The following is a 13,405-nucleotide window of genomic DNA, read 5'->3' as shown; positions in this document are numbered from 1 at the left end:
CAGCCTCACCCTGTGCTCTTGCTAGTATTCTCCCACACTTCTGTCTGTTATAACTACTCTTCTAATTCACATCCACATGTATTGATGTATTCTATAAGAACCCACTGAAAGGGCAGAAACAAAGTTCGAGCAAGGTGAAACACTAAACATTTTGGCAAATGGCAAAAAACACAATTACTGTCTCAAAGAGAAACATATAGGTATTAAGGTAAATATACAGAAAAATCTAGACCTAATGAATGACAGCCCAAGAAAAATAACCAAATCAGGACCACTAAAATGACATGGAACCTCTATTCTGGGCGGACACTTTTTTTTAAAATGTTTTATTTATTTTTGAGAGAGAGACAGAGTGCAAATCAGGGAGGGGCAGAGAGAAAGGGAGTCATAGAATCTGAAGCAGGCTCCCGGCCCTGAGCTGTCAGCACAGAGCCTGACGCGGGGCTCAAACCCACGAACCGTGAGATCATAACCTGAGCTGAAGTTGGGCACTTAACCGACTGAGCCACCCAGGCGCCCCTGCTCAAGGTTTCTTTATTTAATCTGTCCAGCAATTATTGGCCGGCACAAAATATTTTTTCTATTATTGTTTTTAATCTAGAAAAAGAAATGTACCTCTTAGATACACAGGTTCTTCTCACCTCCTAACTATAATTACATGGAAATGATAAAGGGAAATGCCAAAAAGTAATAGAAAGTAAAGAGATCAATTTTCTAACGGAGAGTAAGAGAATCAGATGGTTGTTTAAAGCTGTTTGGAACAAATGATGGTAGTTAACAACAACAATAAATATCAATACTTTAATTATACTATAAAAGTGGGTTTATGATCCAATATAAAACTCTAGCCTGGAAGACACTAGAGCCTTTTGCCAAAAGTGTTTCAATATGGCCATGTTTGCTTGTGTGTCTTTTTTATGGTCCTATCTTCTCCTTCCTATTGGCTTTGTCCCAGATATAAATGTGCTTGATAAGATGTAAGTTCCAGTTCTTACTGATTAACAGAGACTAGACTGTTCCTTTCCACAGGAGTCAGTCATGCAGACAGTTGGAAGGGGTAAAAAAAAAGGCAACATGGCCTACTTCTCCCTTACCCTGTTTTACATGAGGACTGCTACTCATGTGCATGGTAGATGAATCTTTACAGAGGATGCCACTGAGCCAATATGACCACCTTCTAGTGTATACTTCCTGCCAATGTACAACAGGAAAATATTTATAGTTGAGGTACCTCAGTTTTCAGTTTGTTGAACAATGTATTTATTGGCTGTGGAAATCCTATGATGTTTAACTAACTGTAAATAATCTTTTTCAGTCACTTTTCTGATGATGTTATACCTTTCCAGGAACTATAACTGGCAATAGATAGACGCCCAATAAATACATCTTGAAGTGATGAGAACAAGAGATTTAGAAACTAGGATTTGGTAACAGCTTTGAGGATAAAATGACTGTTTTAGCACTGATCCTACAACAAAGCACATGAAGTCACATACATTCTGATGCTGACCCCCCTCCCCCCCCCACCATTACATACAAACCTGGTTGCGTAGAGAGAAGTCCCATCGCTTCGCATTACAGTACAAATTGAGGAGGGGTCACCATTTCCAGAAAGATTCACTATAGCTGTTCCTTTTCTAGAAATGCAAACAGGTAACTCTTAAGAAATAGAGTAAGACCCTTTAAAAGTATAATATCTGTAACATTATCTTTGGCAAACTGGAAGCTATTTTTTATTCCTTACGTAGCAATAAGCAGTATAACCAAATGAAGAAAAACAAGGAATGGGACCATGAATTATTAAGAATGGGTATGCTATAATTAATATTTAGTTGTCCTATCTTTTTAAACTCTGTAGCTCTGGATAAGGTACTTAGAAAGTCTTTAGCATATCCAGTTGAAACATGAGATTTCAGCTGTTTAACTGTGAAACATCATATTCTTCTAATTCAAATTATAGCATTTAATATTGGGCTAATTTTTAACATGCCAGAAAAAGTACCCTTGAATAATAAACCATGGAATTTTGTTACTGTCTTTCCTGCCTTGTCAAAAATTAGAATCTGTAGATGGAGATGCAAAAATCTGCCTTATGGACATTACTGATGTTCTCCATGTCTTCCTCATAAAGATGACAAGAGAAGCTCTTTGGTACTATGACAACTGGTGCTTCTAAGCAACTGGTTTGCTTCTGTATTACAGATGCCTGGGCTCCTATGACTGGTACTGTTTGTCTGGCTGACAGGAAGCTCAAAGCTAAATTAGAAATCTACCGTAAGTAAGGCAGTGTGTTAGATGATATACCATTATCATCCCTGATTCTGTATTATTTTTTTTCTGCCCTCGCTTCCTGATTTCCTCATTTTACTCTTTCAAAAGCTTGTATTATACCTATTTACATAATATGCCTTAAATCCATTTTGAACAGGATGTGGTTTTTTAAAAAGGCAGGGCTAAGTAAGATGTAAGTTTTATTTCCTTTTTCCAGTTACATCAACTTGTCTGACATTAGACCAGTCACTTGTACTTTCCGTGCTTCAGTTTCTTCACACGTAAAAAGCAGATTAACAACTTTTCTTCCAACCTGACCAGGATTTTGTCATGGCAGCAAGAAGACCATATGTGGAAAAGTACTTCGAACAGCAAAAAGCACTACAAAAAAAAATGCCAGGAAGGCTGCACACCACATTCTGTTGTTCTTACTGAGAGACTATATCAGTATCATTTTTTCCCAAAGAAATAACTTTACTAAAGAACAGTAACCTGACCATACATTGTTTTCTGCAGGAGTCCTTTACTGTCCAGCAATTTTAAGACTTCTTGAGATTTTTCACGATAAAATGATTCTCCTGAATATTCATCAAAGTGTACTCCTAGACGCTAAAAGGATTCAGAAACAAAAGAAAGGAAGTTACTTAAATGTCCTATTATCTTATCCTAAGACAAAACAGGATGTTCTACAGTCTTGTCACCCAGATTGGGAAAGTAAGAATTAGATGAAGTCACTCCTCTGCTCTACCAAACTTTCTACCTCTTCCCACACCAGGCAAGTCCTCACAATAGTACTGTGCTGATATGGTAGTTACTGGGCCCACACAGCTATTCAAATTACATAAAATAAAAAACTTGACTTTCTCAGGAACACTCCTCATGCTTCAAGTGCTGGATAGCCACCGGTGGCTAATGGCTATGCTGCTGGGCAGCACATCATGGAACATCTCCATCACAGCAAGAAGCAAGGTTGGGCAGCTCTGGAGAATGTCCTACCTCATGCCCCATCCTACAACCTCTTCCACCTCCTCTCCTGCAGCTCTTCATCCTGCTTCCCTACTCCAGCCACATGGGTTTCTTTAATGAAACTCTCTTCATTCCACGTACTCGCAGACTCCGTCTCCCCTCCCCTGCTTCATTGTTCTCCACAGCATCATCACCACCTAACAGACTGTGTATGTCCTTGTTTAATCCCCATTGTCTTTAATTTGCTCTCCATCTCCATGCTGGCATGTGAAGTCCAGACAGAAGTACTTCTATTTCCTTTACTCACTGTTGTATTTCTCCCACTCCCTAAAATGTTTATTAAACGAACAAATTTATATGCATCACACACAGGCCTTACAGAAGTGAAAGGGGAAAAAAACGATTAAGATAAAATGAAGGAATGAACAGAAGACAGAAAAGAGAAGCCAGACTGACACAGAGTACTAGAGTGCCACCTGATATTTGGTTTGTGAATTTCACAGGATTGTTTCAAAGCTCCAACTTTCAGCACAAATAATAATATGTGGGTCCTAATTGTCAATGGAATGACAAATCTAATCTTAAAACATGAGCTGAGGAAGCAACTTCATTCCTCAGTAGTCCCAGTCAAGAGCACCCCATCACAGGAGAGTAGGTGGGCACCTTGTAAATCCGCACGTATTCTTCTATGCTCAGGTCTCGAAATTTCTGCCACAGTTCAAGTGCTTGCATGTCACCCAGTTCTAATCGCTGAAAGAACTCATGCGCTGATTTTGCTACATTTTTATTATCTGCTGCTTCTTTATTAACTTGTACATAAACCTAAAAGCATAACAGTATATTAAATGAAGTACATTAGTCACTGTTACCTTCAATGGAACAAAACACAATCCTGAGAACTTTCATTTAAATGTTAGCCAACTGCCCTCATGAGAGTGTAATCTTTTTTTCTTTTCTTTTTTTTTTTTTTGCCATGGGCCCTTAGTGCACCCTATGAATCCCTTCTCAAAATGTTTCTAAATGCATAAAGTAAAACACATATGCTCATAAAGGAAATAATTACACTGAAAGTTATCCAATCATTTTTTAAGGTTGTGATGTAGTAAAGGAAGAAAATACTTAAATTTCTGATAGAGGTTAGGGAAAATAAAATGTGTAATTTTCCCCTCCCTTCCAAGTTCACAGACTCTTGGGTTAAGAGTGCCTGGGTTAGGGGGCGCCTGGGTGGCTCAGTTGGTTGAGCGTCCAACTTTGGCTCAGGTCATGATCTCCCAAGTTTGTGAGTTTGAGCCCCACTTTGGGCTCTGTGCTGATAGCTCGGGGCCTTAAGCCTTCTTCGGATTGTGTGTCTCCCTCTCTCCCTGCCCCTTCCCTGCTCATACTGACTCTCTCTCAAAAATAAATAAACATTAAAAAATTAAAAAAAAAAATAAAAAGAGTGCCTGGGTTGGATTAAGCTAGCATTCCCTCTTTTTTTTTAATAAAAGGGCAAATTATTATGGCTGCAACTTTTCTGAGAAAAGGTCAAAGGAGGTAGAATGGTTCAATCTGGCTAAGAAAAGGCCAAAGGATGATTCAGCAGTTAGAAAGACTTTTAAAATAGTTCTCTAAACCTGCAAAAGACCCATAACATAGCTTATCTAGGAAGACCTCTGGACAGTTAGTTTACTTACACTCAAACCTGGGCTCCTGAGAACTGTGTGGACCACTCACTTCTGGAATGTTTTTGCACCACCTGTCTTGGCTGGTTTACTTCTGCCCCCACCCAATGACAGGAGTGGAATTGGATGGCTTATTGGATGGCCTCCCATTTCTATGATCCTGTGATCACAGTTTAATAATTTTCTGGTCTCCAAAATGCAAGGTTAATAAATGAGAATAAAAATATCAACTCTGCACCTCAAGTAGTACTGAAGTTACCCATATAGAATATAAAGATTTTACTTCCAAGTTGTAACTCACTTCCAGGATGAAACATGGATGATACATTTACTCTCCTCGTATTTCTTTCAGAAACCTATTAAAGTAGCATAAAAGTAGTAAAAATTGGCAAATTACCAAAGAAATAGGAGGTGTCTGTTACAGTAATATCATCAAAATATCAGTGGCAGATAAAGTAGTTTTATTGCTGGAGTACACACTGGGACAACTGGAATGTGGCTTAGACCCACTAGATCTACCAACAAAAGGGACAGGGCATTAAACATCTATCAAGGTAAAAACATTTCACCTTTCATAGATGGCTTCTGTTAACTACTGGAATGGCAGAATGTAATGAACAAATATTCCAAAGAGAGGTTAAAACTACCTAATTTCTTTTTCCTTTTTAACGCACATTGCACAGAAAAGAATTAATATAGCAGGCCTGAGGTGCTATTCTTAAAATGTCCGGTTTGCAAGCTTACCCCTTGGCTGGCATCTGGGAACTTGGCTGGCCATGTGGGTACTCCAGATTTGGGAAATGTTCCCACCAGCCTAACTGATAAGAGTAGCTCACTGTGCTTAAACTATGAAAACAATATGGTTTATGCTAACTACTTGCTTTCCTTCTGGGAGTTTGGCATTTTAGTACATGCTAAGCAGAGGGTGCCTACATGATCAAACTCCAATAGAAACTTTGGGCATGGAGCATCTAATAAGCTTCCCTGGTAGACAACATTTCACGCATGTTGTCCCAGTTTGTTGCAGGAGAACTAAGTGTATCCTGTGTGACTCCACCAGGAAAAGACTCTTGGAAGCTTGGCCCTGGTTTCTAACAGGCTTCACTGCATATTCCTTTCCCTTTGATTTTGTTTTGCAACCTTTTGCTATAGTAAATCATAGCTGTTAGCACAATTACACATGGAGTCCTGTGAGTCCTCCTAATGTGTTATTAAACTTGGCAGTGGTCTTGGGGAGATTGAACACACATACCATAAAATATTAATTTCCATGTGCTCCTATGAAATAAGTCCAGAATAAGTCAGAAACAGAGAAAGAAAATTTTGGTAAGGTGTAGGAAAACAGAGTCACGGTGAGATAGTAAACTGCAGACTTTTTGACTTTTTTTAAGTGTTTATTTATTTTGAGAGAGAGAGAAAAACAGTGTGAGCTGGGGAAGAGCAGAGAGAGAGGGGGACACAATCCAAAGCAGGCTCCAGGTTCTGAGTTGTCAGCACAGAACCTGACATGGGCCTCAAACCCATGAACCGTGAGATCATGACCTGAGCCAAGTTGGATGATGCTTAACCAACTGAGCCAGCCAGGTGCCCCAAACTTCTTGACTTTTGAATGACATATCCATGGACAATTAAACTGTTGTCCAGCCTATAGTAACTGAGGCATACATATTTCTATGATTGTGATTGAAAATATCTCTCTCATACACACACACTACATGCACATTCACATATAATTTATAACATATACAAAATATTCTTATTTTCAAAAAAATTTTTTTTTTAAATCTAGGACTCTGAACTCAAATAGACAAAATTTAAAAAATCTAATATGCATGTGAAACTGGTAAGAATATTTTTAGAAAAAACTTTACCAGAATCTTTTCCCTTTCTTAAAATTTAAAATAGAAATAATTAAAGCAAAATAAACAAAACCAAACCCTAACACTTGAAGAATCTTGGCATTTCAGCAATTTGTAATTATAAACCAAACATTACTGAAAATCAACTGACACTATCAAACAGAACAATAGAAGAGCCTTAATTAGCACTTAATCTGCCTGTAAATGAACAAGAGAAAACTGTAATTATTAACATTCATCACTGTTTTAGAAAAGAAATGCATTTTCCTTCACAAAATAACTTTAATACTATGTACTTCTGAAATTACAGACAATTTTTAATTTAGTCACCACAAACTTTTTATGTTTAGAAAGTATGCATTTTGAAGACAGCCTCCTTTTGAGGTTAGATCTAGACACAAAAGGAATAAAAAGGAAGTTTTCAACTTGGATTTGGTAATAAGAATGTGGCTTAGGATGTTCTTGAGAATGGAAATAATTTTTCTTTTAGTTACCAAAATACGAAAGTGAGGTATATTTCCATTAAAACTAAACATTTAAGACTTCCTTAAAGGAATATTAACCTTTTCACTATTTCTAGATGCTAATATTCCCAAAGAAGCATAGGATATTTTATTTCTAATTTAACTGATTCAGAAAATTATCATCAGCTCAAGATGATCTGTCCCAATGTAAAGAAATAAGTACGAAAAATAAAAGTATATAATGCTCTCTTACTCTCTTAAATTTGATTCTAGAATACCACTGGCAACATAGACACAGTTTAATTCTTTGCTTACAGGGCTCTAACCCCAACCCTGGTTACTTCTGTCTTAAAACAGAGAATAACTACTAAGAACGGTCAGCATAACTTAGACACTAAAGACCCTTTTAACTATACAATTTGTCTTCTATCTTAAAATGCATTTAATTTTGTTCTAATTTTTTTAGAAAAAACATGTAATGAATTCATGATTACAACTCAAACAAAGAAGGTAATTTTTAATGTTGTTTCATGTCTTGATCAGAAATTCCTTACAGAACTGCTGGTTGAGATAGATTTCTTTTGTTTTCTTTTGTTTTTTTTTTTTTAAGGTTTATTTATTTTTGAGAAGACAGAGCATGAGCAGGCGATGGGCAGAAAGAGAAGGAGACACAGAATCTGAAGCGGGTTCCAGACTTTGAGCGGTCAGCGCAGAGCCCAACGCGGGGCTCAAACCCACAAACCATGAGATCATGACCCGAGCCAAAGTCTGATGCTTAACCTACTGAGCCACCCAGGTGCCCTGAGATAGATTTCTAATGTTAAATGTAATATTAAAGAAACTCAAACAATACAATTATAATTTAAAAGATCAATATATCAGTTAATAATAAAATAAAAACTTAGTAATTTTCAAGTTTCTCATTAGTATATCATTAGCTGCATATAAATAGCATTTTTTCATCTATTCATCTTCTTTCAGTATTTAGAATCGCCTATTTTTGGTCTTTGTTAATAATAATGTCCATGATATACCTTTATTCAAGGGTGATAAAGATTCACTTCTTATATATATTAGACACATGGTGATATACATTTCTCATGCTGAAAAAGTTTTTTGCTCATTTTGATGGGGTGGGAGGGATAATCACTGAGCTATTAATATGTACTCTGGTCTTGCTTAGTATTCCCATCCTTGTTCTAAGAACACTCAGAGGAAAATGAGGCACTGTAGTGACCCCCAGAAGAGTAGGCGTTGGGAAGAAAGGCTAGTGGCTTTGGGGAAGATGGTCAAGAGTATGGTAAAACAGAAAAGCTGCCAGGAGAGAGGAAAGGACAATTGTCTAGATTGAGGAGGGAATGGGGATGGAGAAACATTCCCAGGAATAGCAAAAGCTGGGCAGCCTCTGGGGTGGCAACAGGCCCTCTGAGGGAAATGGTTTGTGGTGTCCCCACACAGGGAGGCTGATATCTAGACCTATGGAACTGGGCCACAGCTAGGATCTCCTATGTTTGTCATACAAGCAGAGCTGTGTGCCTCCAGGGCATTTACGTAGGCTGGGATACTGGGCACATCAGTCAAGACCAATGTGGATTAAAGCTAAGAAGAGGCCTCCATGCCCATCCTGAGATGTACATAAGAATGTGGAGGACTTTGTGATTTGGAAGACGAGAAACCCTTAACAATGACTAGAGATGACTCTTACCACTCTCAAAAATATGACTGGGTTCAGATTTAATTAGGCTTACAATTTAAGAGTTATTTCTTCCATGTAAGTATTCTAATGAGTAAAATTCACATTAACCATAATAGTCACTTTCTCTGAAAATAGTAATGTGATCTAACCAATAAAGAACTCTTGAATTCAAGTCTTTATAAAATAAACATTTCTAAGTGCACAAATATGCCATTATGTCTAGAATTGATTTAACTTGAATTACTTTTTTAAGTTGAAGAAATCTTTTTTGGAGACTCTAAAGTCAAAACAAACAAACAAGAAAAAAAACCCAACAATCAAAAAAAGAAGCCCCATGGTCTCTTGAGGAATAGATACTTCCTCCACATTAAAAAAAATGAGAGCAAGTAAATAGTATCATTCATTAATTTGGTGCTTTGCTCTTGCCCTATTTTCTACTTTTTTTTGTAATTAATATAGGGAAACTCAGGGTCAAACCTCTAATATACTATTTCCTACTAATACATTATCCTCTAACTTTCCAGGTCTTTTTTTATTAAATGCCCATCACTGTAATTACCTAAAAGCATTTTAGAAAGGGTAAGGGAAAAATAATAAATACTTTTGGGGCCATTATGAACTTAATATGTTAATATATCATGTTCCCTTTATAAATGCCACTGTTAGGGTACAGGGCTAATGGATACATTATTGTCATAATATTTATCTCTTAGGAAAGGCTGCTCATGTTTCAGAGGCATTTCTATGGTAATCAAAATTCATATTAGGGGCGCCTGGGTGGCTCAGTCGGTTAGGCGGCCAACTTCGGCTTAGGTCATGATCTCGCAGTTCATGGGTTTGGGCTCCGCGTCGGGCTCTGTGCCAATAGCTTGGAGCCTGGAGCCTGCTTCAGATTCTGTGTCTCCCTCTCTCTCTCTGCCCTTCCCCTGCTCATGCTCTCTCTCTCTCTCAACATTAAATAAGCATTGAAAAAAATTTAAAAATTGATATTAATAAGCAATATGCAATGAGTCAAGTTCTAAAACCTGTAGCCAAAAAAAAAAAAAAAAAAAAAAAAAATGCTGGTTATACATTCCTAAAACAGTGTTAGATGTTCTCAAGGTCCATTCAAGTAGTTTAAACCTAGGAGAAACCCTGAAATTACTTTTAAAAACTATCACGAAAATAGGTAAAAGTAGGGGCGCCTGGGTGGCTGAGTCGGGTAAGCACCTGACTTAGGTGCTTGATTTCAGCTTAGGTCACGATCTCACGGTTGGTGGGTTCAGGCTCCGCATCAGGCTCTGTGCTGCAGTGTGCGGACTGCTTGGGATTCTTTCTCTCTCTCTCTCTCTCTCTCTTGCTCTTTCTGCCCCTCCCCTGCTTGTGCTCTCTCTAAATAAATAAACATTAAAAAACAGGTTATAACAAGTAAAAGTAAATTAGACACCCATATACTCATGATTTAGATTTAACACTTTTTACCATAAGGAATTACTTTTTGATAGAAGCAGAAAGGCTTTTTTATACATGTCACAAAACTTAATTTAAATGTTTTCTTTGAACCAATAATGTGAATTCTAAATAGCAAATATATTAGTTATTTAACTCATTAGCTAATTTAGGGGGAGGTATGAACTATTACAAAACCAGTTCCCCATTTCATGACAAATCAGAACAACTAATAAATGGTTTTAAATGATGACCAACAAAAGTCCCATGTCCACACACAACAGCCAGACATCATGGGAAAAGAAGGACTACAGGTACACAGAAAAACAAGTAATGAAGCAAAGCACAAAAATGGGAACGCAAGAGAGAACTGATTGTAAATGATAAATATTTTCATCACAGAAAAGAAATGCTAAAACTATCCTATAATTTCTATACACAAAAACTGAGAAACTGAAACTGGGGGATACTGATCATGATGCCATTCAGCAGGAGGCAGGCCACAAACTGCCACTGGATGGCTGAAGCCAAATTCAAAACAGATATGCTGGAAGGTTGAAACTGAGAAAACTAAAGTACTAATTGTGTTCCTGGTACAGCAATTTGAGGATGAAAGAAAGGAAAATGGTATGTAAGTAATTACAATCGATGGAAGTGAATGGCCAGAAGGGCATTCTGTCATGCCAGTGGAGGACAGGGCAGTGCATGAGCACCTGGGAGTCAGACTGCTTGTGCTGGAGCCCTGCATCTGGCCCTCGGGTTTTGCATCAGTAACTGCATGATGAAATCAATTTTGAGAAATGGTACGAGTGTATCCTATAATAGTCAGCTCTTCCTTGGAACTATATAGGTCTGATATTCTCCAACTTAAATGGAAGAAAGGGACCAAAAAAAACCCCCTACAAGATCAAATTCATACAAAATGTAACTGCAGGCATGGTGCTTGGGGCTGGCGATAAAAGATTGGGAAGACATGGTCCTTCTGAAAGTGGTTACAACTATAATCTGACGAGGAAAAAAACCAGCGGGTCCAGCCAAAGTCCAGGTTTTCTTTTAGGAACGGTATAAAATCATTTATTAATATTTGCCTAAAGCTCAAAAAAAAAAAGGAAAAAATTCCTCACTTATGCTCAAAGTTTTTGTTGAAAATAATCTGCAATGATGGCTATAATTTTAAAATGAAATTGGGCTAGCAAAAATTAGCCCAAAGATAAAATAACCTGGAGGCTGCCACTTTAGGCTCTGCATTTTTTTTCTGTCCTGCAAAGGAAGAAAGAGCCAGTTAGTACCCTAATGGATTTCTTTTATTACAAACAGCAACGTGGGTGTATTTGACTTGCTCTTTTGTCTATAACTGCTGCTTCCCTATGAAGCTTTTAGGCAAAAGAACACTTAATGAAAGCAACACCACTGTTCCTTGAGTTTTTAGTTATTCACAGAAGTACCTCCTGCCCTTGTTCCTTCTTTATGTGCATCCATCAATAAACAACCTCTAATATAGGTGTATAATCTCCAACTTTTTATGAGTCTCAAAAGCCTGGAAATTTGTGATAAACTGCATAGAAAGAAACATACATTTAAGTTTCTATCAGGTTTGAGAACAGACTTTACTAAAAATATTTAAAATACTATGAATGACAAAGACTTAACTATTTTCAGGGTTAAATAAAACGTTTGAGGTGGGGTGGGAGAAAGATGAGAATAGTAACTCTCATATGAAGTTGTACTCTACATCCTTAAAAATGTTCTCTCAATGACAGACACAAGGTCTTCAAGCAAGTATTTTTATTTTCTGTGCAATGGGTTGTCTCTGTGGGCCTGGATCTGATGAAAGGTTCACTAAGCCTGTGGTAAAAAAATACTTGCCATTACTCAAAGTTTTAAAAAATAATACAATAAAAATTCTAGGCACTAAGGTGGCATGCTTTATTTACAGACGACCATAAAGAATCATTAATTTTTAAACTCTTGCCTATCAATAAAACTCAATGGAAAACAGAAAAAAACCTTTTGTTTAATATTATAAATAAAAATGTAGGCATTTAAAGTGCAGTGCATGCAGGGACTCAGGAGAAAATTACAAACCATTAAAACTCTTCAAGAATTACAATGTAATTTTTGTTAAATTTAACTACAAAGCTGCAGGAGAAAAATTATTTAACAGAAAGGAAAATTATGAAGCATTCTCAGTGGCTTTTGCTAGGGAAGTAAAGCATTATTTTGGTAAGTGCTCTTTCTTATGCACAGGTATAATAACATCTTTAGTCTGATCCCCAGAACGTCACCAACACGGCTGCTGTCATTGGTGTTTATTCTTGTGAGGCCCAGAAACAGAAGAGATAACAATTAGGACAATGAAAAGGAAACACATCTCCTGGAGATTAATTGGGCAGGAAGAGCTTTATTAATGAACTCTAAGAAAAACTGAGGACAGTGAATCAAAGTACCCAAGGGACTATATGAAGCAGAATAGGAAGGAGTTCACGCTGGGCAAAAGTCAGGAAAAGGAGCTAAAAGACAGAAATTTAAAAAAAGCACACACAAATTCAGAGAAACACAGGTATCTTCCCCCACACTAGAATAAGATTAAAAAAGTATATACTCATGTTTTTCAATTCTAAATGAATTATAGTTATTGCCATGAAGAAACCCGCAGTTATAAAGCAACTGACAAAAAATTAAGAAATTTGCGTTGAATCTGTTATCCCATGTGTTTATTCTAAGATGACTCTATACCTAGAAAAATACTGTCCCAAATCAACTAAAACCTAAATAAACACTTGGACAAGAAAATGAAAAGAACTCCCTAGTAAAATAAAAGCAACATTGCTTTAATTCCTTGTTTTTATGAACATTTTTAAAAATCTCTGGGATTAAAAATTAATCCAAGCTGCAAAGTACTCTGAAAAAAATAAATTGAAGCATTTGTTACTATTGTTTCTTGCCAACTTACTTCAAAGAGGTGCTGTAAAGGATTGGACTGAAGTTTTTCTTCATAGCCAAACAGTTGGAAGCCAGTTCCCAGAAGACCTAGCACAGTAATACATAAATGAAAAAATT

The 13,405-nt window shown here is 37.0% G+C and overlaps 1 protein-coding gene across 7 annotated transcripts in view; it reads right to left on the bottom strand.

The window, feature by feature from the left end:
* RARS2 (arginyl-tRNA synthetase 2, mitochondrial) overlaps window positions 1-13,405 on the bottom strand; it is a 78,129-nt gene that overhangs the window by 21,864 nt on the left and 42,860 nt on the right. For 6 of the 7 annotated variants that reach the window (XM_053904666.1, XM_019442822.2, XM_053904662.1 and 3 more), the window contains 4 exons: window positions 13,299-13,375; window positions 3,901-4,059; window positions 2,774-2,880; window positions 1,542-1,637 (listed from right to left, as the gene is read on the bottom strand). In XM_053904666.1, coding sequence (XP_053760641.1) covers window positions 1,542-1,637; window positions 2,774-2,880; window positions 3,901-4,059; window positions 13,299-13,375 — 439 coding nt within the window. The remainder of the gene's footprint in view (window positions 1-1,541; window positions 1,638-2,773; window positions 2,881-3,900; window positions 4,060-13,298; window positions 13,376-13,405) is intronic. The other variant, XM_053904664.1, reaches the window with a different exon arrangement.

The sequence above is a fragment of the Panthera pardus genome, unplaced genomic scaffold (genome assembly GCF_024362965.1).
Source record: "Panthera pardus isolate Hobbes unplaced genomic scaffold, ASM2436296v1 HiC_scaffold_17, whole genome shotgun sequence".
Lineage (NCBI taxonomy): Eukaryota > Metazoa > Chordata > Mammalia > Carnivora > Felidae > Panthera > Panthera pardus.
This window is presented reverse-complemented; position numbering and strand designations above follow the sequence as displayed.